A 25,311-nucleotide genomic window follows, 5' to 3' on the forward strand; every position below is an offset into this window, starting at 1 on the left:
TTCTCTTGTTACCTTTTCTAAATATTTTTTAAATGAAAGTCAAAATAAAAATAAAAGAAAGGAAATCAAAACAAAAATTAAAGTTAAAATAAAATTTTAAAAAAAAAAGAAAAAGAAATCACACCAAAAATGTAAATCAAAAAAAAACGAATTGAAAAGTCGAAAATAAAAAATAAAACTTTAGGAATTTTCATTTTTTGAATGAAACAAAACAAAAGATGAAAGTTTAAAAAAAAAATTAAGAGAAAAGCCAACCCAAAAATCAATTTTATATAAAACCTAACCCTAAGCTAACATAAACAATAGAAATTTAATAATAAAAAAAACTAACCTAACTCATGCGCATACAAGTGAAAATAAAAATAAAAAGTCGAAGTGTTGGGTTTGTTTTGTGTGACTGCAAGTCTGGTGGCGGTAAAAAGAGCTCGACGGCAGCGTTGAGGGAGGACGAGGAGACTCGAGCCAGGGAAGAGCTGGGATAGATAGCGAGGAGGTAGTTCGCGGGAGGATAAGAGCTGCAAGTTAAGGGTGTAGGTTCGACGGAGTACGCAAACAGCAAAAGGAAAGGACACAAATGGAGGCGGAGAGGAGTCTAGGACGCAAAGATGGCTGTAGACAGGTAGATGACAAGAAAGGAGGAGCAACGGAGGGGAGATGAAGATGCGGTTTTGAAGATCGAAGGAGAAAAGGGCAGCAATGCAAGGTTTATTGCAGGTCTGCGAGGACGTGTAGTCGGATTGCAGGTCCAAGCAGCGAGGAATGATGGTGGCAGGCTCAAGAAGCAAAGAATGAGGATAAACCCCAAGCAGCAAAACTAAAAAACATTTTCGAAATTTTTCAGAGAAAAAGAAATTTCGAATGTAGCAGACAGGGAGAAAAATGGCAGCTCAATGAACCCTTAAAAAACTTTCCGAAAAACTTATGATTAAGTTGATATATTTTGTATCAGATTTATCAATAAAACCCTTATAAAAAACATTCTAGAAGAAAATAAAAATAAAAAATAAAAATCAAACCTTTGGACCACAAAAATAATGCCCCTGCAAAAATTAGTTTTGAGGCCAGATCTTACCCTCCAGGGCCTAAATCTGGCTTCAAAGCAAACTTCACTTTCAGATCTGCAACCTATACCTAAAAACAAGAACACCCAGAAACCCATCTTAGAAAACCAAAAAAAAATTTACATATTTATACACAAGAATGGTAACTCTATCAAATATGAGGAGTATGAGTCCAACTCCGCTCTCAGATCTGATAATCTAAGGCTCTCAACAGCCAGATCTATCAATTTCCCACACAAAAATTAAATTTTTAAATTTTAAAGGAGGTGCTTAACTCAAAACCCTTCGTATATCACACATAAAATCTTATGATAAGCCCGGAGCTAATTTAATTGGGCTCTTCAGAAAACACAGATCGGGAGTTGGCTGGTCCAACTGAAAACTTCCCCTAATGCCCGAGGATCTAAAAATCAATATTTTCCTGCAAAACTCAATCCAACCATTAAAATAAAGCGAGAAAATGATAATAAAATTCAGATAAATAGAGATCCCTGCTATTACATTCAAAATTTAAATTATCACTTAAACCCCAACCACTGAGCAAGATACCTGTACTCAAATCACTCTTCAGAAGCTCTCATCGATGGCTAAAAAAAAATTATGCATGAAAACAACACATCTTACAGTGTTTCCATGAAGCTTAACATCAGCGAAATTTAACCCCCAAAGTCTTTCTTTATTGTCTAGAAAAAGATTACACAAGAGCTCTTTTTCTTAGCACACGACTCAGAGATCAGATGGATCAACTGACAAATTACCTCCTATTTAAAGATAAATCCTTCAACGGCTAGTTCGAGTGATTGTCATCAAAGCAATCTCGACCGTTGATGAAGATTAAAATTTCTTTTAATCTCATCCGTCAAAATATTTAAAATATTTGGGGAAATTCAAATTTTTCAATTAAATGAATTTTAATTAACTCAAAAATTAAATTTTTGAGTTAATTTCCGCAAAATTTTGACTTTGAATTAACCCTAAGGATCAAAGGTTTAAAATTTATCAAATAATTAATTTACCTTAGTCCTTGAGCGTCTTCAAATTTATTTTTTAAGAACCGACGAATTTTGCTTTTGGAGAGTTTAAATTTACCTAGGACCTAGAATTAATTAAATTTCTGCCTTAAGATTTTAATTAATTTTTTGCCAGAAAATTTAATTAATTAACCTATGAGGGGATAAATTATTTTTCCAACCATAAAAACACTTTACATCATGATTTTCATATGTTTTACATCATAAGGGAGGAAAACCCATTTATAATAGACCCTCACAGACTACCCATTCTCAAGCTCCAGAAGTCAGAGAAAGCCAAGCGAAGGTCTAAGGAAGTCCTGGGAGGCTAAAAGAAGCTCACAGATGTGGCAACAGCAACTGTAGGAGGGCCGCAAATTTCAGGTTTGCAGTGGAGGCCGAAATTCTATAGCCGGAGGTCAAAGTTGTGCTACTGGAAGAGATTTCACTGGGTTTGACTTGGACAAGGAAAGCACATAATCTGAAAAGGTTGGACTTGGTCTTCGAGGGTATTGGTCTTGGTCTAAAGGTCTTGGAATTCGTCAATTGAAGAATTTATAAGGAAGAGAAGAGATTTGTGGGTTTTTCCTCTCAAGTGGAGAGATTTTGGCCCTAACTTGCAGCCTATATTTTGTGTTCTTGTTTTTCTTGTTTTTGGTAGTTGTTTGATGATACACAAACATAATAATAATAAGTGAAGCTATTAAGTAAGATAAGTAAAAAGACATCATAAACAGTTATCAAAGAAAGAGAAATCACTCTAATCATTGCCCTTTAATATTTCTCAACAAAATCAACGTTAAGACATCATTTCCTAATGATCTCGTTGAGGTAGTATACATTAATCTGTGAAGAGATTTTGAGGTGCATGGGTAGGATAACCATGTGTACAAGTTGAAGAAGGTTCTTTAGGCACTAAAGCACGGACCACATCCTTAATACTTACAGCTTGATGAGTACCTACAGAGTTTGGGCTTCACTAAGACTATGGCACAATGCAGACCCCAACTTGTATTTTCAAGTAATAAATCTGATCTGCTCATCTTGGTCATTAGTGTTGTATGTAGGTGGTCTACCTCTACTAAATAGTTTAGGAAAGCTCATAGCATGAAGAAACTAGAAAGTGATTTGACACGAAGAGCATCGACCTTATGCACTGTATCTTGGGTTTGAAGGATTGAAAAAATTAAGGAGAGGTTCTTTAGACAAGTTATGTATGCAGTTGAGACTCTAAAGAGGTTTCACGTGATGAACTGTAAACCTCCTGTGATACCAAATCTCAAGTTACTAGCAGATTCAGATTCAGATTTGATTGATTCATGAATGTACAAATAGTTGATAGGTTGATTCATGTATCTGGTAAATACCAAACATGACACTTGTATTGCAGTAAACAGATTGAGCCAAAGTATGGTTAAGCCGAGGCAGATCACTGGGTTGGTGCAAATCATGTGCTTCATTACTTGAAGGGCACGGTGCATCATGGTCTAAAGTAAGAAGTAATGATTTGATGATGCATGGTCTTGTGGATTCTGACTAGGATAGAGATGTAAGTGACAGGAAGAGTACTTCAGGCCTTTATTTCACTTTGGGTTCATGTATGAATCATGCTAATCTGGTTTAGCAGGAGTGACACTTAGCTCGACACAGGCATAGTATATGGCAGCCAATTCCGCTAGTCATGAACCATCTAGCTTCACAAGTTGAATAGCAGAGTTGACCGATTAGATGTAGGAACTTATTATGATCCACTGTGATAATCAGAGTTACATCAAGCTCTCTGATCCAGGGTATCATGATCGCTATAAGCACATTGATATCCAGTATTAGTTCATCAGGAACAGTGTTCAGAAGGGTGCGGTGATCCTAGAATATGTTCCTTAATGTAGACGTTTTGACAAAGCCATTGGCTAAGGGGAGGTTTGAGATGCTAAGAAAGAGACTTGGATTACTGGAGAAAAGCTTCCCTGGAAAGAGTTTGCATTAGATTTTACCATGGTTGGTCCTAAATTTGGTTATCCACAGTGATGGTGCATTCAAGCAAAGGGCACAGCAAGTTAGAGAAAAGATGCAACAATAGATAGAGAGTGGACGCACAGCAATTTTCTGGCAGGCAGCGAGCATACATACAGGCACTGCCCTTTAGTTAATTCGAGAGTCAACTAATGTACGGAATTAATAATTTCCAGGTCAATAGTTTTTGTTTCTAAATCAATTCGACTTTGTCAGAATCAATGGTTTCCAAAATTAAATATGGAAGGTACTAATCCCAAGGACAGGGTGATGGTGCACTGCATGTTTACCTAGTCTATGTTTTGGTATAGTTATCTAGAAGCCCAGCACATGCATAGCATGCAGGTTGGGTGTTCTTACTTAGATGCCTGAAATAGGTCGAGTCTCATTGTAAACCCTATGCCTGGTTCTATATATATGTAGGCTAAGTCAACAAATTCGGTGAATTTGAACGAAAAAATTCGAAATTCGCCGAACTTAAAACGAATTTGAATTTATTCGTTCAAGTTCGTCGAACAAAATGGCGAACTCGAACTTGAAAACGAATTCGAATTTTAAGGCGAATTTAATCATTCAAAATCGTTGGAAATCGTTGGAAATTCGATTTTTTCAGTTAAAAAAAAAAAAATAGAATTGAAACATGAATGCGGGCCCGTGGTTTTGTTTTGGTTTTATTGTTTATCGTAGCCCGTGGGTAAGAAGTTAGGTTTCGTTTCATTAAACTTTGCAGCGACCAGCCGACAGCGACCACTGACCTCGACTCAGCTCATACAGGTCTCAACTCTCAGCTCATACACAGCGTGACAGCCTACAAGTCTCAACTCTCGAGTCTCAGCTGTCTCAGCCTTCAGGCTCTCAGCGGATTCCAAACTTCCAAGTTCTGGCCGTAACCTGGAAGCTGCCAGCCTGCCAATACCTTCGCTAACATTCCAATTCGAAGCTGCCAGCCTGCACCACTCGGAGCACCGAGTCTCAACGTCAACCTCATCTCAGGTTGTAGCCTGTGAACGTGGTTTCAACTTTGAAGCTTGTGGCAGCGTCCTGAAGTAAAGGCTGACAATGTTGAGTCGCTGACCAGGGTCCAGAACTCGCCCTCTCGCCCGAACGCTGACCAGTGAGTGATCAAGATTCAAAGGTACCGCACAATGCAGACTTTCAAACTCATGTAGGCTGTGTATTGTTGTTTTTTTGGCTATAAATTTTTTTTGTTTGTTTTTGCATTATTCAATTCATGGACTGATATCGATACAGTAACTAAGAAATAAAAGATTAAGTTATAAATTTATAATATGTCTTGCCAAAATTGAGGTCCACTTGGATGAGGATCACACAGTTTTCATTAAAGGACTTAAGTTCTCATGTATAGGCTGCAGCCTGCAACTTGGCCTCATCAACAGGCTTGAGACTTGGACTCTGCCCTTAAAAGTTGACAGAGCCTGAGAGCAGTGAGCCTTCTGAGTCCTGACAGAGCCTGACTCCTGAGAGCAGTGAGCCTTCAAGCAAGCCCTCAAGCAGCCTCAGCCCTCCAACAAGCCGCACAGTGCATTGTCCAGACTCCAGCTTCCAAGTTCCAGCCTCCAGGTAAGTCAAAAATTTAAATACACTCTTTTTTATCAGTTCAATAAAATTTACTAGTTTTTATCAGTTAAAATTAAATACAATTTATCAGTATTTAAAGAGGCTCAGGCTGAATTTTGAACTGATAATTTTTTTTTATATAAATTATAGTTTCAAATTTTCATAATTTCATTCTGCAAAAAAAAATAAAACTAATTAAAATGTAAATTGAAAAAAAATTGCAGACATTTCAAGCTTCAAGCCTTCACCTCAGTCTTCAACAATCAGAGGTTCAGAACCTTCAAATTTCAATGGCACCCCCAAAATCAACTGCTGTAGCTTGGAATTTTGTCAAAAAAGATGGGAATAATCTTTCATGTTAGTTGTGTGGACATGATTTCACTGGCACTTTAACTAGAGCAGTGGATCACCTTCTTGGTATTAGCAATGGAAGTGGAGGTGGTGTTGAAGCCTGCACTAAGATCTCTGATGAACAAAAAGCCACAGTGGAGAAAGACCATTTCACTTCAAAGATGCAAAAGGAGAAAAGGGTAAATAAGAGGCAGCGAATTGAGAGGGAGATTGCCATGTCTTCCTCCAACACCATTAATTCAATCTCAAACATTAGTGGATCAAGTTCTACTCAAGCAAAAACGGGTGGAACCAAAACATTAAATCAATTTTGGAAACCTGTTGAGAAACAAGAAGTTGATGATGTTGTTGCAGAATTCTTTTATGCATGTGCAATTCCCTTTAATGTGGCGAGGAGTCCATATTTTAAAAATGTAATTAAAAAGGCCATTGATTTTGGGAAGGGCTATGTTCCTCCCAGATCTGAAGCTTTAAGGACAAATTTGCTAAAGAAAACAAAAGACAAAGTGGCAGGAAAGTTGGCTCAGATTAAAGAGTCTTGGAAACTTACAGGGTGCACAATTTTGAGTGATGGTTAGTCAGATCTGTGTCATCGCCCATTGATCAATGTGCTTGTTTATAGTCCTCAAGGGGTACTTTTCTTGAAGGCAGTAAATGCAATGGACCGAGTGAAGACATCAAAATTTATTTTTGGAATTTTGGATGAAGCGATTCAAGAGGTTGGGGAGGAAAATGTTGTCCAAGTTATTACAGATAATGCATCAAATTGTGTTGGTGCAAGGGAGCTGATTATGGAAAAGTATAATCACATTTATTGGACCCCTTGTGCAGCTCACTACTTGGATTAAATGTTGCATGACTTAGCCAAATTTCCTTGGGTCAATGAGACAATCCAAAGAGACAAAACAATTGCAAACTTCATCATCAACCATCGTCTCACTTTGAGCATATACAGGAAGAATGCATCAAAAGAGTTGTTGAGGCCTTGTGATACAAGGTTTGCCACTTTTTATATTACTCTGAAAAGAGTTGTTGAGGAAAAAGTGAGCCTAAGAGCTGTTTTTTGCAACACTGAGTGGGAGAGATCTACCCTTTCAAAAGAAACTAAGGGGAAAAATGTTGAACAAACAGTGCCCAATAATGGTTTTTGGGAAAATGCAAACAAGGTTTTAAAAATATGTGGCCCAATTGTTAATGTGCTCCACATGGTTGATGGTGACAAACCTTGTATGGGTTTTGTTTATGAAAGCATTGATCGTTGCAAAGAGACCATTGCAACTGCTTTTAATAATGTGGAAGTTGATTACCAGGAGATATGGGATTTAATTGATCAAAGATGGAAGATGATGCATAGTCCATTACATGCAGCAGCATGCTATTTGGACCCTAGATTGTTTGGGTTACCAAGACATAGGGATGAAGAAGTCATGAATGGACTTATCCAGGCTATTGAGAAGCTAAATCCAGATCCAGAAATTGCAGGTTTGGTCAGAAGTCAGTTGAGGGCATACAAGTTAGAAGAAGGGTTATTTGGAACATAATCAGCAAAGTATGATAGGAGCAAAAGTGATCCAACAATATGGTGGGAATTTTATGGTTCAGGGGCACCAGAATTGCAAAATTTTGCAATTCGTATCTTAAGCCAGGGATCAAGTGCATCAGCATGTGAAAGGAATTGGAGTTCCTTTAACCACATTCATTCCAAGAAAAAAAATAGATTGTTATCTGGAAGATTAGAAGATCCTGTTTATGTTCGTAGTAACTTGCAGTTGGCATTGAAAAATGTGGCTAAAGAGTCATCCAATTCCTCTACTCCGTGGATCAATCATGTTCCAAATGCATCAATGGATGAAGTTGATTTGTACATTGATAGTGACATTGACAAGGAATTCACTGATGAATCTAATGCTGAAGCATCTAGCGGATTCACAGCTCCTACTACTCTTGATGATATAGAACTTTTTGATATAACAAGTGGGCCACAGGAACATCAAGAATAAAACTTGTGTTCCTGTTTTAGATTTCTAGTTTACTTTTTGCATGAACAATTTTCTAAAACTACCAAGCTACTTTAAACTTTTGAGTTTATATATTTTGAATACTTTCTTATCAGATTGTTTTTCAATATATGAAATCTGATATGGCCCATGGTTTTGTTGAATATGATATGGGTGCCAAATTTCCAATGTCTATGATGAATTTCTCACCTTGTTTACTATGTATGGAAGTTGGAACTTGGTTCTTTATTGGAAGTTGGCACTCGCTTTCAGGGTTTATAAAATTATGTGGAAATGATTTAAATGTTTGAGCAATAATCTTATGTCTTTGCAATGTGCATTATGGACTTTGAATTTGACTTTAAATTGATTTTTTTATATATATACATTTGTTTTCAAATTTCTATATGTTGAATTTTATGTCGAACTTTATTGGCAAAATTTTAGTTGCCGAACTTTATTCGAATTTCAATGTCGCCGAACTCGAACTTGAACACAAACCTGGTGACTTAGTATGTAGGTAGGGTCCCCTCTATGTGGTTATTATTATTCAGTTTACCACCGCGAGTCTGTGCATTGTTTTCCTCTTCTGAGTTAATTAAGAAAGATTATTTTTTGAATGCTACAAGTTCTTTTGAATTGCTGGGAGTACTTTTCAGTTAGCAGCTGTGTTTTCAGTGTTCTGGGCTTAATAATTGCAGGTCTGATCACCATTTACTGAAATTATAACATGGGTTTTAAGTTTAACCTGAACACCAAGTGTCCGATGCAAGTCCTCCCTCTCCTTCTCCATTGCATGATGAGATTTTCCAAAATAAAGAGAAGCTCTAGCAAGTGCTGAATTTGAGTTGGGACCATCATTCTCATATTTGCAGCAGTCGTCAGCTAGTTTTATTGCTACATAAACAAACAAAATCAAAATCAATGAGAGCACTGAAGGAAGCATAACTAATGAAAATAATGTGTGAACAAATTGCAGGCAATGAATTATATAAATAACTTACCATATTCCATCTGTTTTGAGCCTGCAGAGATGTGACCTTCCACACCACGTACAATGTCTCGCTGAAAATGCTGAAAAAGAAAGATACAATATTAATTAACCTATACTTAACAAAGCATGCAACCAATATCTCCTTTCTTTTTAAGAATAAAGCATGCAAACAATATGTCATTCCTTTTTTAGAATAAAGCATGCAAACAATTTCTCCTTTCATTTTTAGAATTAATCAGACCTGAATACAATCACATGTCATTTAATTCTGAAAAATTATCAATATGAAAACTGCTCGTACCTTGGCTGCTCGAGTGGAAATATAAAGCCTTTCAAGATGTTGGTGACGCTCAAGTTCTGCTTCATCAGTAATGACTGCATCATTCCCAATTCCATGTCCAGTAAATTGCTTGAAAACTGCCTGCGATAATCCAAAACAAACCTTGAGATTTATTTAATGAAAAAACAACACAAATTGGAATCATTGAAGTTCAGTAATATGTTTTTTTCTCTTTCTTCCATTTGGAGTTCAATGTTTCAAGGGATATCTCTTCCGTGATGAGTTTCGTTCCTACCAAAATAATGTGGTTCATACTCTGATTGCAGAAAAATAATAAAACTTTGAAGTATAGAAGATGTCTTGTGGATTCTCGTAGCAGAGACAGCAATATTTTAAGTGGCATTGTGCCCAGGAAAGAAGACACGGTGCATAGCTTTGCATACACATGGATCAACATGGTGGAGAATTTGTTCTTTATTATTCTATAAATCTAGCTTATTTTTTCCTGTGGTTTTGTCCCAGCCAGGTATGTATGGCTTCCACAGCACCTTCTACATTTATGGTTTAGGGGTGTCACGTCATGCTATAAAAGTGGGGGATTGAGAATTACTGTGTCCAAGTATGATGCTTAAAGACATTGTCTCCTATAGAATTTTAGCAGCTAGGAAACTCGTACTCGCATGTCATGTTTGATCAGATTTTAGATGACAAATGCAGAAACTGTAGTCCTTCAATCTTTCAATGTATCTTTGCATATGTCCCTTTGATTGATGTGCATTGTAGAGGGAGAAAGGCAGGACATTCTTTGTAACTGACGAGGGTTTCAGGTTTTAAATATATTATAAACTTTAACTTTATGGAAGTTACTATGTTATTCTGGACGGATTATGATTAATTTTCTGGAAATCTGAGAGAATGTTTGAGGTGTTCAGGATTGTGACTAAGGTATATCATGGATCACAATGATCTGCTTCATTTCTTTGTTAGCGCTTTCAGTATGTAGTATAAAAGCCTGATGGCCTCTGGTTAACTTGGTAAGATGATCATGCTTTCAACAGTCAATTTTTTTTTCATATTGGATAACAAGTCTAGATTAGGTTTTGGAAGAAGATTGTAGCCTCTGAAAATGATTACACCATGTTTAGGTGTGCTTCATATGAAGTGGGGTGCATGGTGTAGGGATGACCATTGAGTGTCCCATGATGGACATGCACATATGGAGGTGGCCTACTCTTGGATTGCTAGACCTTGCTTGATGCTTTTGTGGCATTCTAGGGGAGAACATGTTGGTTGTGGAGCCTGATTATCTTCTTGATTCGGAGGTCTTGTTTTTTAGCCACATTTGGACCCCAGTTCTTAACGGAAGGTGTGGAGGGGCTTGCACCCTACTATTGTCACTAGGGGGTCCAAAGGGATGGCAACAATTCTTTGAATCCCCCCATTGCAGGTGTTCGAGAGTGGCACCCATGAAGAAAAAAAATTGTAAAAATTGCCTTGTGAAATATTGTAATCTCATAGTCAATCTGAATTGTTTCATCTTTAGGTCACAGATTTGACAATAGATGTTATGTCAAGGTCTTTTTCCTTGGAAGGAAACCCATGTTTTATGAGGGCATTGTATTACGGTTGTGTATTATTGAGATAGCTTTGTAATTGGGAGAGAGGAGACAGTGAGAGAGAGAAGAGGTTCAGTGGTTATGTTGCAGGTTGTAATCCTTTCATTTTGTTGGACGGAATAAAAAGAAGGATTGGCTATTTCTCTATGGACATAGCCCAAATCAGGTGAACTGTTGAGATACCAAGTGTAGTGTAGATTAATGCTTGATTCCTCTTCTTGATAATTACTTGTGAATATTAGGTGTCTTCTTATTTCTCATATGTCTTCTTCATCAAGCAATTATACAAATGTTCAAAACATAAAGATCAACAATGAGACAAAGGACACCAAAAATTAGGCCAGAAGCCTGGGCAAAACCCACAAGGGGAAAACCCAACAATCCTTCTCTTATAGAATCAAATCAAAATGAGAGATACCCGCGACCAAGATCAAATAGCCACAAAGATACCAAGTCAAACCCTCCTCTACATCTTGTCCAAAAGTCAAAGTCAACGCTGGTCAAACTTCTTCAAATCTGGTCAAACTCAAAATTTTGGCCCTATAGTAGAGGCCAAATTTCAGTTGTGCAATTACCTCAGAATTCAGCCCTATTCCTTAAAAAAAATCATGCGTGCAACCTGCAATAGGGTAGAAACCTGACTTTCTTCCTTTGCCTTGACTACCTTCTCTCTCCCTTGACTTCGACCTTCTTCTTCGTTGGTTTAGGTGCAGAAGATACTTGTTGATGTGATGGATGAATGATCTCTCGAAGAGATCAAATTGTCTCTTATATATAGTTGTCCAAGACAAGGTTGCGAGGGAGCACCCCCCCCCCCTCAAACCCGCTCCCGAATCGCACTCCACTCGAAAGTGGATAGGGAGCGACCTCGGGAGTACGTTTCCGAAATCACTCACTTCAAGAGTGAATTTCGGGAGTGTGTTCCCTTAAAAAAATCGCTCCCTGGTTTTTAGGGAGCGACCGCGGGAGTACGTTTCTGAAATCACTCCCTTCAAGAGTGAATTTCGGGAGTGCATTCCCTTAAAAAAAAATCGCTCCTTGGTTTTTAGGGAGCGACCTCGGGAGTACGTTTCCGAAATCACTCCCTTCAAGAGTGAATTTTGGGAGTGCGTTCCCTTAAAAAAAATCTCTCCCTGGTTTTTAGGGAGCGATCGCTCCTTCACCTTTCCCTTTCGCTCCAAGAGCGAAAAATTAAAAGAGGGAGCGGTCAGGGAGCGATCGCTTCCTCAGCTCCTTGTTTTAATTTTCTACTCCCGTCGGCGAAAAGGTCGTGTGGCGGACAAGGAGGGACGGGTGACACACGGGGAGGAAAGGGAAGGAAGGGGAGGGGGAAAAGGTTAAAAGGCCCTCTCTCCTCCCATTATTTATCATTTGTCTTTGTTGGAGAGAGCAAGAGAGAGCTTGGAGCTTGGAGAGAGCAAGAGAGAGGAGCTTGGAGCTTGAGTTGAGGAGGGAGATTGAAGGAGCTTGAGGAGCTTGCAAGGGAGATTGGAGCTTGGGATTGAAGGCCAAAGAGGTAGGATCTACACTCTAATCTAGCATTTTTGTTTTTTATATGTTCATTGCTAAATAAAAATGTTCTCTTCTCTATTTCCCATTCCTCCATTTTTTTGCAGACTCAAAACTTCAAACATCATGGCTATATGGCTTGGCATTCTCTTGTTGTTGGTTCCTTTTTTTGTTATTATGGTGTTGGAGAGTAGAAGGAGGGTTGATCATGATGAAGAGGATGAAGAAGTGGGTTATAGTGGATTTGATGAAAACCCTGGAGAGGAGTACCTTGGTGAGGAGGAAGAGAGTGGAGATGATGAGGGCACAAAAACTAAACAAGACCAAACCCCATTGTGGAAATATGTTTCTAGGCCTGAAGCAGGGAAAGGGGGTGGAACCACTAAATTTACATGCCCCCATTGCAAAAACACTTACACAGGTTCATACACTCGTGCCAAAAGGCACCTCTGTGGGAAAAGGCCATGGGATGGAGATAAACAAATAGGAATCAAAGCTTGTGTAAGTGTGTCAGCAACACAAAGAGCCAAATACATAAGGGAAGAGGAGGAAGCCCAATACAGATCTAAAAAATAAAAGAGTTTCTTTGAACATAGCTCACAATCACATGCACAAAGAACTCCATCAACATCCTCCCATGGCAATGGATATGGAAGCATGGGAACAAACATCTCTTTAAGGCGTAGAACCATATCAAATTTCCTTGAAGAAGGGTGTAGGAATGATGTGGATTCAAAAATTTACCAATTTCTCTATGCATGTGGGATACCATTCAATGTTCTCCGCTCACCTTATTGGCATGAAATAGTTTCTGCCATAAATGATGCCCCCAAAGGATACAAGGGCCTTGGGTATGACAAGGTTTACACTGTTGGACTTGATCATGAAAAATCAAAAATAGCACATTCTTTGAGTAAAATGACAAATTCTTGGAATGAGCATGGGGTATCCATTGTATATGATGGATGGACAAATGTAAAAGACAAGCCATTGATAAGTGTTCTTGATGTGTCTGTTAATGGTGCCATCTTCCTTTTAGCATATGATTACTCAAAAAAGTTCAAGACCGCCATCAACATTGCAAAACCATTACTTGAAACAATTGAACGTATTGGGCCATACATTGTCATCCAAGTCATCACTGATAATGTTGTTAATTGTAAGGCAGCGAGAGCAATTATTGAGGATAGATACCCCAACATATTTTGGTCCAGGTGTTTGGTTCACACAATGAACCTTTTGATGCATGATATTATTAAGAACAAAAACCATTAATACAAACGGATTGGTGATTTGTACAAGAAAGGCAAAAAAATGATAAAATTTATTACAAATCGTAGCAATACCCATGGGCTTTTCCCCAGTCACTCAAGATTGGAGCTGTTGAAGATTGTGAAGACTAGATTTGCTAGCTATTACCTCACCTTCAGGTGCCTTTTGAAAGTAAGAGAGTCATCAGCTAGCATGGCATCAAGTCAACGCTGGCAAGTATTAAAGAACAGGGCTCCAAATGCAGTTGACAAGCAAGGTTTTGAACAAGTGGAGGACACCGCTATTGATAGCCTATTTTGGGCACGTGTGAGGGAAGTATCGCAATTCACCAAGCCCATTTATAGCATGATTTGTTTTGCAAATAAAGATAAACTAGTGATTGGGGAGGTGTATGAGCAGATGGATGGCATGTTGGGGCAAATAAAATATGATGTTCTGGAAAATGATCCCAACTTGTATTCAATGATTCACAATTGTGTGTGTGCACAATGGAATAAACTTAATGTTCCACTACATGCCTTGGCGAATATCCTTGTGCCAAAATACTACTCTCCATCTTGGTTGGGCCAACCTGCACCTGGGGGTGGGGTTAGGATCAAACCCCATTCAGATCTAGAGGTATCTAAAGGATATATGGAAGCATTAGACAAGTTTGCCCCTAACAAGGCGGAGTGTGCTAATCTACATCTTGAAATAGGCAGATACTTCAGTTGCATTGGTTTGTTTGGTTCTTTGCATGCAATGGAAGATAGAGACAGATCTAATGCTCTCACATAGTGGGAGGCATATGGCGCCATGGGACTTTTGCCAAAATTAGCAAAAAAACGTTCTCACAGGCTGTAAATACTTCTTCTCCAGAGAGGTGTTGGAGCACCTACAACTTCATCCATAATGTGAGAAGAAACAGACTCAATGAAAATTGGGCAGAAAGTTTGGTTTATGTGCACTACAACTAGAGGTTTTTGAGTCATTATTGTGATCGGGCTTATGAGGACGCAGCATATAAAATTTGGGACAACAACCCAGAGGACGATAATTTGGAGGATGGCACTATCCATCTAGAAGAATTGGAAGCGGAACTTTTGAGAGATGATGATGAAGCAACAACAACCATGCCACCCCCACCATTCAGTAGCAGCGTCAGTGCTCGAGTTCCGACTATTGTTCCTTTGATGTCACCACTTCCATCTACATCCTCACGTGGAGGGCATGTGCCTTCTGGTTCTGGTCGTGTGACTATGCGGGAGGAGTCTCCTAGAAGACCACCACGACTTGCTCAGAAATTAGACATTTATCATGGCGGCAAGAGGAAGTTGTAGATAATAGATTTACTTGTCTTTTCTAGTTTCTAGTAGTTTTTATAATTGTTCACTCTTTCATATTTATTATGATATTTTTTGTAAACAATATATGACAATTTAAGTTTGAAGCTTGAAGGTTGAAGAGGGTTGAAAAGGTGCCACTAGGCCAATTTGGTCTTGTGGGCTTACGACTCAAAAATAAAATTTAAATTATTTTTCTTACAAATGTCCAAATGGGACATGACTCAAATACATTTTCTTTTGACTCATAATAAATTCTTTTTGACTCTTTTTGACTCTCTAAGCATGAAGAACATGCTTTGACAAAAATATAATAAATACATCAATGATAAATTTACATTATGAAGACCGACTCTAATTACAACTTCAACACTCCCTCTTAACTAGGGAGGTATTCATAATGACTCAACAAGATAGTCTCAAGTTGAAATATTCATATAAGAAAGGATCCATATTGATAAACATCATTGATGATAACATCATCATAACCAGCATTGTCAAAATACCAAGGCCTTGACAAGTAAGCTCTATCTCTCCACTAAATTAGAGCACAATGTTGGGAGGCATTCAATAGGACACCACCGCCTCTTTGAGGCACATACTCCACCTAGGTTCACCAAAGTATGTCCTCACAAGACCATTTCCTAATCCATTGTCACAATATTTGACATAAGGAAATATCAATCCCCATACCATTCTTATACCAAATCAATGTTCTTGACTTACGGTTGTTAGTCCTGGTTACGGTAATGTCTCAAGAATGTCAATCCATGATGCTTATCCAATGCACCATTCTTCCTATCCGTGTTCATGTACTAGACTTATAGTTGACACATGGAGAACAAGGTGTCCATCCTCACTCCGTCTCAATCTGGGAGGAGATATCCACAAGCCCAAGCTTGTCTCAAAAGTACTCATGCTTTCTCTTAGTAAGGGACTTCGTCAATACATCAACTACTTGTTCATAAACGGAGATATACTATAGCTCCACAGCTCCATCTTGCACCATGCTTCGAATTTAGTGATACTTATTCATAATGGGCCTCAACCTCGCATGAAAGACTGGGTTCTCTGACAACTTTATGCAGCTTTGATTATCACATTATATTATGGTGAGTCCATTACTCCTTCAAACAAATTAGCAAGCAACTTATGAAGCCAAACTGCTTCATGACTAACTTCATTAGCTGCCATATATTTAGCTTCAGTATTACTTAGTGCAACTCAATCATGTTTTCTGCTCATCCAAGAAACCATAGCAGATCCCAAACAAAAACAACCATCAGTAGTACTTTTCCCATCATCGGTACTGCTTTCCCAATCAGAATTAGTATAACTTAATAATCGAATCTCATTTCCTGTAACATATCTCAAACAATGATGTATGGTTCCATAGAGATATCTCAAGATGTGATTTGTTGCTATCCAATGATCATGTTTGGGCTCCATCTGAAACTGGCTTAGATTATATACAACAAAGCATATATATGGTCGGGTGTTCACTAAATACATTAAAGAATCAATCAGCGCTTGATATGATGGGCATATCAACAAGATTTGAATATGAACTTCTCAACTTCCTCAAACTAGTGACCATTGGTGTTGCCATTGGTTTGTAGTCCATCATCCCAGTTTTTTGTAGAATCCTGATCATGTATTTTCCTTGACCAAGAAAGATTTCATCAAGTTTATGCCCAGCTTCAAGTCCCAGGTAATAGTACATTAATCCAAGATCCTTCATGTTGAATTCAGTTGCTATTTCCTTCTTGCATTAACGAATAAGATGTTCCACGCCTATTATTAATAAGTCATCCACATATAGCAATATGATCATTGGTTCATTTTATACTACCTTGTTGTAGAGATTCGGATCTGTAGTACTTTTGGCGAAACCAAGCCTTATTAGATAGGTATCCATTCAAGAGCTTTCTTTAATCTACAGACATGAGATTCCTTTCCATGGACTTCAAATCCTTGAGGTTGTTCAATATAAACTTCATCAATTGTACCATTAAGAAAAGTTCTCTTCACATCCATTTGATGTGTGTTCTGTTGACCTCTTCTGGTCAACTACCCATGCAGTGCACCCCGTTTTTCTTGACAGAAAGAAGCAGCACCTGATCAGCATGTCCGTGCCATCCTGCCATCATCAGCAACTTGATATTTTTGATTGTAAACCCAGTCTGCATGTATTAAATTGTAAATAATCTTAGCAGACATGAGTCATGTATGTAATTTGCCTAGGTGGACCTAACTTTCTGATGATAATTTACGTCCCGAAAGGTTTTTTGTCTCACCGACCCACGGGTCGGCAGAGTTTTCCTTCAAACCTGACCCCAAAGTCGGGATTGATTTTGTCATTAGAACTATAGGAGAATCCTAGTGTGTTGATCTGCTAGATTATCGTTGTGCCGCAGAGCTGGGTGTTTTGTGAGGGTCTGTATTAAATGGGTTTGTCCCTTAAGATGTAATTTTGTAAAAGTCATGATGTAATGTGTCCTGAGGGTCGAGAAGTGTTTTAAATCCCCTCATGAGTCCCAAGTCCTAGGTCCTAGGGGATGTTTCCGAAAGCTTAGTTCAGTGATCCATTTTAAATGAATTAAAAAATGAAGCAAAAACCCTAACTAATAAAATAATAATATTTTAAGTTAATAAATCGACGGATGAGATCAAGAGATGTCTTGATCCTCATCAACGGTCGAGATCATTTCTACATGGATCACTCGAACTAGCCGTTAGGATCATTTCCTTTATATAGGGTCTTAGGGGGTCATTTCAAATCATCTGATCTGTGAGTCTGTACTGAGAAAGCTCTCTTGTAATCTGATTTTCTGATTAATAAAAAGACTTTGGGGTTCAAAACTGGCTGGTGTTACTCTCCGGAATTGCTGTGAGATGATTGTTTTTTTTTTTTTTTTTTCTGCATATTTCAGTTTTCAGCAGTTAATAATAGCTGGTTTTCAGAGTATTGTGAGTACAGGTATCTTGCTCACGTGCTAGGGTTTGAATGTTGTAGGGTTTCTGGAATAATGGCAGGTATCTCCATTATTCCTTGAAATCTAGCAGCATTTCTTGCCCTCGTCACTGATGTTTGCTTGAAGTGTGCAGGAGATCTTTAGGTAAAAGGTACAGGTGGGCGTTTGGGGAAGTTCTAGGCTGAACCAGCCGACTCCCACTGGCTTTTCTGTGCAGAGCCCAGCTGATTGTTCCCTGGGTTAATCATTCAAAGTTTCTTTTCTGTTTTACATTGAGAGATTCTTTTTCTGTTCACAGTGAAGTTCAAAATTTCTGATATATTGAAAATATTTCTGCTCTTATTGTTAAATCTCGCTGTGTAGGGGCCGAAATCTGTACATTAATTAACTGTTCTAGGGTTTTTAGTTTCTTTCTGGCATACTTCATTAGGGTTTTGTTTTTCTTTTGCAGGAATAGGGTTTTGTCTTTGCATGACCATCGTCAATCTTCTCAGCCCCAAGCACCTGCAAACGCATAAGGACCGGGAAATCTGTGGGACGTGTCTCGCGATGCCTTCAGCCCAAACAAACACCGTCAAGATCGGATGAGATACCTGCTAACCACGGAGTTTTGTCATTTCCGTATACACATCCACGAGTTTGGTCTCAGAGCTTCTCTCTTTTGGAAAACCTTTCTGCATATGATGGATTAGAGCTGCGGTTGAAAGGAGATGAACGTCGGTATAAACTTATAATTCGCAGCCAGCTCCAAACTCAGATCACAACGTCCAGACTTCTGCGTAACATAAAAACTGATGCAAAAGATCCGTCTGCAACATTCTTCTCCGCTGTCGACAGTATATATATGCATAAATCGTGGTATTGACATGACTGCGTAAGAAGAGCCATTCAATGTGAACTATTTAGCGCTAGTCCGAGCAAATCGAGGTCGTTTATGCAATGTTCAGGTAAGTATAAAGCCGATTCACATATTTTTCATTTGCTGTCAAGCATCCAGCAATCATCTGAAGCTCATGTTGGAATTTTTAGAGGCTGATGCGTCCGATTTTTTGTGTATGTCTGAGCCCGAGTCACGCCGTCTCTTGTGAAAATTGTTTCCGCCTGCAAATAATCGCATTTCCCTTCTTTCACATGTTTTAGAGTGGTCACGTAGGGTTAGCGTAGATTGTAAATCGATTTTTTTTATTTTTCTTTTCAAAGTTTTGTATAGTCACGTATTTTTAGATTTAAATTTTTTTTGGTTAGCGTTTCATTTTAGTTTAGTTTTATTAATAATTTCTATAAAAAATAAAATAAAAAATAAAAAATACGATTGGCATAAGTTATTTCTTTTTTAGATATTCTTTTTTTTTAGTTGGAGTATAGTTTTACATTTTAGGATTTTTATAATATAAAAAAATCAAAAAAAAAAATATATTTTTAGTTTTATTTTTAATGAATTTAGTTTTAGATTTTTTCCTTTTTTTGATTTTTTTTTTTAAATATAAAAATGAAAATAAAAAGGTTTAGGTTAGAGCTGTCTAGAAATTAGATTTAGATTTTAAATTTTTTAATGTTATATTTTAGTTTAGATATTAGTTAGACTTTAGATTAGTTTCAAATTTTGATTTAAAAAATAAAAATAAAAAATAAAAAATAAAAAATATTTTTAAAGGGATTTTTAGGGTTTAGGTTTAGATTTAAGACTTTCTTTTTTGTTTGTATTAAAAATTGAAAAAAGATTTAAAAAAAAATTGTGGAAAATCATTTTGCCAGTTTCAGTTGCTTTCGCGATATATCTTTCATGCTGAGATCTGAAATTTTCAAGTCGAAACACGAAATCCAATGTCTGGTTAATAATTCATGATGCTCATGGTGGTTTAAGGCATTTATCTCTTCAAAGCTTTCAGTTGCCGGATATCGTTCTGGTCACATGATTTAGCTCATGATAGATGGTTGCTGTTCATGGTCCATGTTTCTTTATCATTTAAAAAGTAATCATTTAAACATTGACTCCACAAGGCACTGGTCTATTAAATCTCTAAATCCATCTAGTGCTTATCATATCGTGTATCGTGTCTCCCACCCAACTGTTTGGCAGTTGGTCTTCACTATCTCGCAGGGTCTACCCCCCTTAGCCGCGGGAGACAGGCTTAAACGGAGGGATCGGGGATCAGAGTGACAGCCCCCGGTCTGAGCGTTGTCGTGCCAATTCGCACGACAACATTTTTTGGCGCCGTTGCCGGGGATACTTTTTCTCGGTGTTTCAACGACTTTTCATGCATCTTCTCATCTTCTCATCTCTCATTTGAGTTGGCAAATTCAATATTTTGCATCTTTTCATCACGTATCAGCAGTACCTCTTGGGTTTGTTTCCTGTTTGGGTGGCGACTCCATTTTTCTTATTTTTCCCAGACAAGAAGCCTACCGCATATCTGTTTGTTGATTGCTTCTCGGATCTTAGAATCAGATTTGTTGTTCAAGTGGCGACTCCACTTCTCTCATCTCTTAATTTTCTTGAGCAGAAATCTCTTTCTATCATCCATTTGATCCCTTACTGTTCATCATGGATTATTCATGTAAGCCATGTCATTTTACTAATAATCTCCATGATCTTCCGAGAGAGGCCATTTCTAAATTATTTAAGTTCTCGGGTGATGATCCGGTCGCTGTTAAACATCATTTAAACATGTTTACTTGTGTAAAGATCTTATATTGTAGATTTCCTCAATATAATCATGAAGATTTCAAGATGCGTCTATTTGTCCATTCTTTAGAGGGTGATGCCTTGAATTGGTTTAATAATTTTCCTAATGATTTTTTCACTTCTTTACAAGACATTCTCGATGCTTTTAAAGATAGATATGGTAGTCCAAGCAGCTTGCCTTCTACCTCTAAAATTGTGCAAAAAGAAGAAAGTAATCATATTAAAGGTCAAGCTGTTGAAGAAAGAGTTCAAGATCAGAATATGTCAGATCAAGTTCAGGATAGTGAAAAATCAGGGATAAATGACAATGAAAAGGAGGAGCAAAAGCAAATAATACAAGATTTAAAGATGCTGGTGAAAAATCTGGAAAGCAACCAAACTAATCTTATCAATGATGTTAAAACTTTACGCACCCATATGGAAAAACGTAATAAGGAGATTGAGGACACGCAAAATCAGCATACCAAGGAAATTGAGGCCATGAAAACTAAACATGAAACGGAGATTGGAAACATGCAAGCGAATCATGAAGAAGAAATAAATTCCATGCAGCGTTGCTTGATGAACATAAAGGAAGAAAATGTTAAAGTAATAAAAGACATGGAAGAACATCATGCCAGACAAATTAGTGCTATAAAGGTTGAACACTCTAGACAGATGGATGCCATTAGAATACAGGTTCAAAAATTTCAGCAATTGGAAAATGAAAGAAAACAGATAACATCAATAGATCAGGAGCCTTCTCATTTGTTGCAACAAGATCCATCTTATTATGAGGAGGTTATTAGTTCAGTTGAAAGATGGTTGACTGAGGATGGACTTAAGAATGATAAAGATCAGATGCGGGCTAAAGAGAGACATATCACGCATACTTCATCTGATAGTTTTGAAACAGAAAGTTCCAGGTCATCAGTAATTGAACCTACCAGAAAGAAAAAGCGTAAGAGAAAGAAAATAAGAAGAAGATTTGACGCATCAGACGGCCGCGAGCAGCTTGATTTTCGGATAGGAAGGAGTCCTACCATATGCAAAATTGGACACGGCACATCCGACAAGCAGCCGACAGATTTGCCTGAAAGCAGGCAAATGCTCAGTATGCACTATATTGAACACATCTGATGCCGTAGGGCATCCTTTGTATCGTATTTCTAACTCTAATCCTTGTTTTTTCTGCATTTTTGTTTCTGCTTTAGATAGTTAATAAATGAAGAGCTTTTATCTTTATTGTGCTTAACGTATATGCTGATTTTTGGATAGACGCTACTTATTTTTGGTGTTGTATGGATGCAGATTCTGGATTCTCACATTCCTGCAAGCAGCAACGTGTCCCCAAGTAGAGCCAGATGTTGACCTCTTCTGGTCAACTACCCATGCAGTGCACCCCGTTTTTCTTGACAGAAAGAAGCAGCACCTGATCAGCATGTCCGTGCCATCCTGCCATCATCAGCAGCTTGATATTTTTGATTGTAAACCCAGTCTGCATGTATTAAATTGTAAATAATCTTAGCAGACATGAGTCATGTATGTAATTTGCCTAGGTGGACCTAACTTTCTGATGATAATTTACGTCCCGAAAGGTTTTTTGTCTCACCGACCCACGGGTCGGCAGAGTTTTCCTTCAAACCTGACCTCAAAGCCGGGATTGATTTTGTCATTAGAACTATAGGAGAATCCTAGTGTGTTGATCTGCTAGATTATCGTTGTGTCGCAGAGCTGGGTGTTTTGTGAGGGTCTGTATTAAATGGGTTTGTCCCTTAAGATGTAATTTTGTAAAAGTCATGATGTAATGTGTCCTGAGGGTCGAGAAGTGTTTTAAATCCCCTCATGAGTCCCAAGTCCTAGGTCCTAGGGGATGTTTCCGAAAGCTTAGTTCAGTGATCCATTTTAAATGAATTAAAAAATTAAAAAATGAAGCAAAAACCCTAACTAATAAAATAATAATATTTTAAGTTAATAAATCAACGGATGAGATCAAGAGATGTCTTGATCCTCATCAACAGTCGAGATCATTTCTACATGGATCACTCGAACTAGCCGTTAGGATCATTTCCTTTATATAGGGTCTTAGGGGGTCATTTCAAATCATCTGATCTGTGAGTCTGTACTGAGAAAGCTCTCTTGTAATCTGATTTTCTGATTAATAAAAAAGACTTTGGGGTTCAAAACTGGCTGGTGTTACTCTCCGGAATTGCTGTGAGATGATTGTTTTTTTTTTCTGCATATTTCAGTTTTCAGCAGTTAATAATAGCTGGTTTTCAGAGTATTGTGAGTACAGGTATCTTGCTCACGTGCTAGGGTTTGAATGTTGTAGGGTTTCTGGAATAATGGCAGGTATCTCCATTATTCCTTGAAATCTAACAGCATTTCTTGCCCTCGTCACTGATGTTTGCTTGAAGTGTGCAGGAGATCTTTAGGTAAAAGGTACAGGTGGGCGTTTGGGGAAGTTCTAGGCTGAACCAGCCAACTCCCACTGGCTTTTCTGTGCAGAGCCCAGCTGATTGTTCCCTGGGTTAATCATTCAAAGTTTCTTTTCTGTTTTACATTGAGAGATTCTATTTCTGTTCACAGTGAAGTTCAAAATTTCTGATATATTGAAAATATTTCTGCTCTTATTGTTAAATCTGGCTGTGTAGGGGCCGAAATCTGTACATTAATTAACTGTTCTAGGGTTTTTAGTTTCTTTCTGGCATACTTCATTAGGGTTTTGTTTTTCTTTTGCAGGTATAGGGTTTTGTCTTTGCATGACCATCGTCAATCTTCTCAGCCCCAAGCACCTGCAAACGCATAAGGACCGGGAAATCTGTGGGACGTGTCTCGCGATACCTTCAGCCCAAACAAACACCGTCAAGATCGGATGAGATACCTGCTAACCACGGAGTTTTGTCATTTCCATATACACATCCACGAGTTTGGTCTCAGAGCCTCTCTCTTTTGGAAAACCTTTCTGCATATGATGGATTAGAGCTGCGGTTGAAAGGAGATGAACGTCGGTATAAACTTATAATTCGCAGCCAGCTCCAAACTCAGATCACAACGTCCAGACTTCTGCGTAACATAAAAACTGATGCAAAAGATCCGTCTGCAACATTCTTCTCCGCTGTCGACTGTATATATATGCATAAATCGTGGTATTGACATGACTGCGTAAGAAGAGCCATTCAATGTGAACTATTTAGCGCCAGTCCGAGCAAATCGAAGTCGTTTATGCAATGTTCAGGTAAGTATAAAGCCGATTCACATATTTTTCATTTGCTGTCAAGCGTCCAGCAATCATCTGAAGCTCACGCTGGAATTTTTTAGAGGCTGATGCGTCCGATTTTTTGTGTATGTCTGAGCCCGAGTCACGCCGTCTCTTGTGAAAATTGTTTCCGCCTGCAAATAATCGCATTTCCTTTCTTTCGCATGTTTTAGAGTGGTCACGTAGGGTTAGCGTAGATTGTAAATCGATTTTTTTTATTTTTCTTTTCAAAGTTTTGTATAGTCACGTATTTTTAGATTTAAATTTTTTTTGGTTAGCGTTTCATTTTAGTTTAGTTTTATTAATAATTTCTATAAAAAATAAAAAATAAAAAAATACGATTGGCATAAGTTATTTCTTTTTTAGATATTCTTTATTTTTTTTAGTTGGAGTATAGTTTTACATTTTAGGATTTTTATAATATAAAAAAATAAAAAAATCAAAAAAGAAATCAAAAAAATATATATATATTTTTAGTTTTATTTTTAATGAATTTAGTTTTAGATTTTTTCCTTTTTTTGATTTTTTTTTTTTAAATATAAAAATGAAAATAAAAAGGTTTAGGTTAGAGCTGTCTAGAAATTAGATTTAGATTTTAAATTTTTTAATGTTATATTTTAGTTTAGATATTAGTTAGACTTTAGATTAGTTTCAAATTTTGATTTAAAAAATAAATAAAAAATATTTTTGAAGGGATTTTTAGGGTTTAGGTTTAGATTTAAGACTTTCTTTTTTGTTTGTATTAAAAATTGAAAAAAGATTTAAAAAAAATTTGTGGAAAATCATTTTGCCAGTTTCAGTTGCTTTCGCGATATATCTTTCATGCTGAGATCTTAAATTTTCAAGTCGAAACACGAAATCCAATGTCTGGTTAATAATTCATGATGCTCATGGTGGTTTAAGGCATTTATCTCTTCAAAGCTTTCAGTTGCCGGATATCGTTCTGGTCACATGATTTAGCTGATGATAGATGGTTGCTGTTCATGGTCCACGTTTCTTTATCATTTAAAAAGTAATCATTTAAACATTGACTCCACAAGGCACTGGTCTATTAAATCTCTAAATCCATCTAGTGCTTATCATATCGTGTATCGTGTCTCCCACCCAACTGTTTGGCAGTTGGTCTTCACTATCTCGCAGGGTCTACCCCCCTTAGCCGCGGGAGACGGGCTTAAACGGAGGGATCGGGGATCAGAGTGACAGCCCCCGGTCTGAGCGTTGTCGTGCCAATTCGCGCGACAACATGTTCCATCCCATAGAAGCTGCAATAGAGATAAGGATCCTAATTGTTGTGTATCTAGATGTAGGAGCAAAGGTTTCATCATAGTCAACTCCCTATTGTTGAATGAATCCTCTAGCCACAAATCTTGCCTTATATTTGTCAATACTTACATATGTTGCATGTTTAA

At 37.7% G+C, this 25,311-nt stretch overlaps 1 protein-coding gene across 4 annotated transcripts in view; it reads right to left on the reverse strand.

Annotated features, from left to right (window-relative positions):
• Positions 1-25,311, reverse strand: part of LOC149253588 (SH3 domain-containing protein 2-like) — a 259,548-nt gene that overhangs the window by 163,544 nt on the left and 70,693 nt on the right. For all 4 annotated transcript variants that reach the window (XM_089459975.1, XM_089459973.1, XM_089459974.1 and 1 more), the window contains 3 exons: positions 9,306-9,425; positions 9,015-9,084; positions 8,759-8,907 (listed from right to left, as the gene is read on the reverse strand). In XM_089459975.1, the coding sequence (XP_089316101.1) occupies positions 8,759-8,907; positions 9,015-9,084; positions 9,306-9,425 (339 nt within the window). The remainder of the gene's footprint in view (positions 1-8,758; positions 8,908-9,014; positions 9,085-9,305; positions 9,426-25,311) is intronic.

The sequence above is a fragment of the Pinus tabuliformis genome, chromosome 7 (assembly GCF_031772625.1).
Source record: "Pinus tabuliformis cultivar Carrire ecotype Pingquan chromosome 7, CPIR1, whole genome shotgun sequence".
Classification (NCBI taxonomy): Eukaryota; Viridiplantae; Streptophyta; class Pinopsida; order Pinales; family Pinaceae; genus Pinus; species Pinus tabuliformis.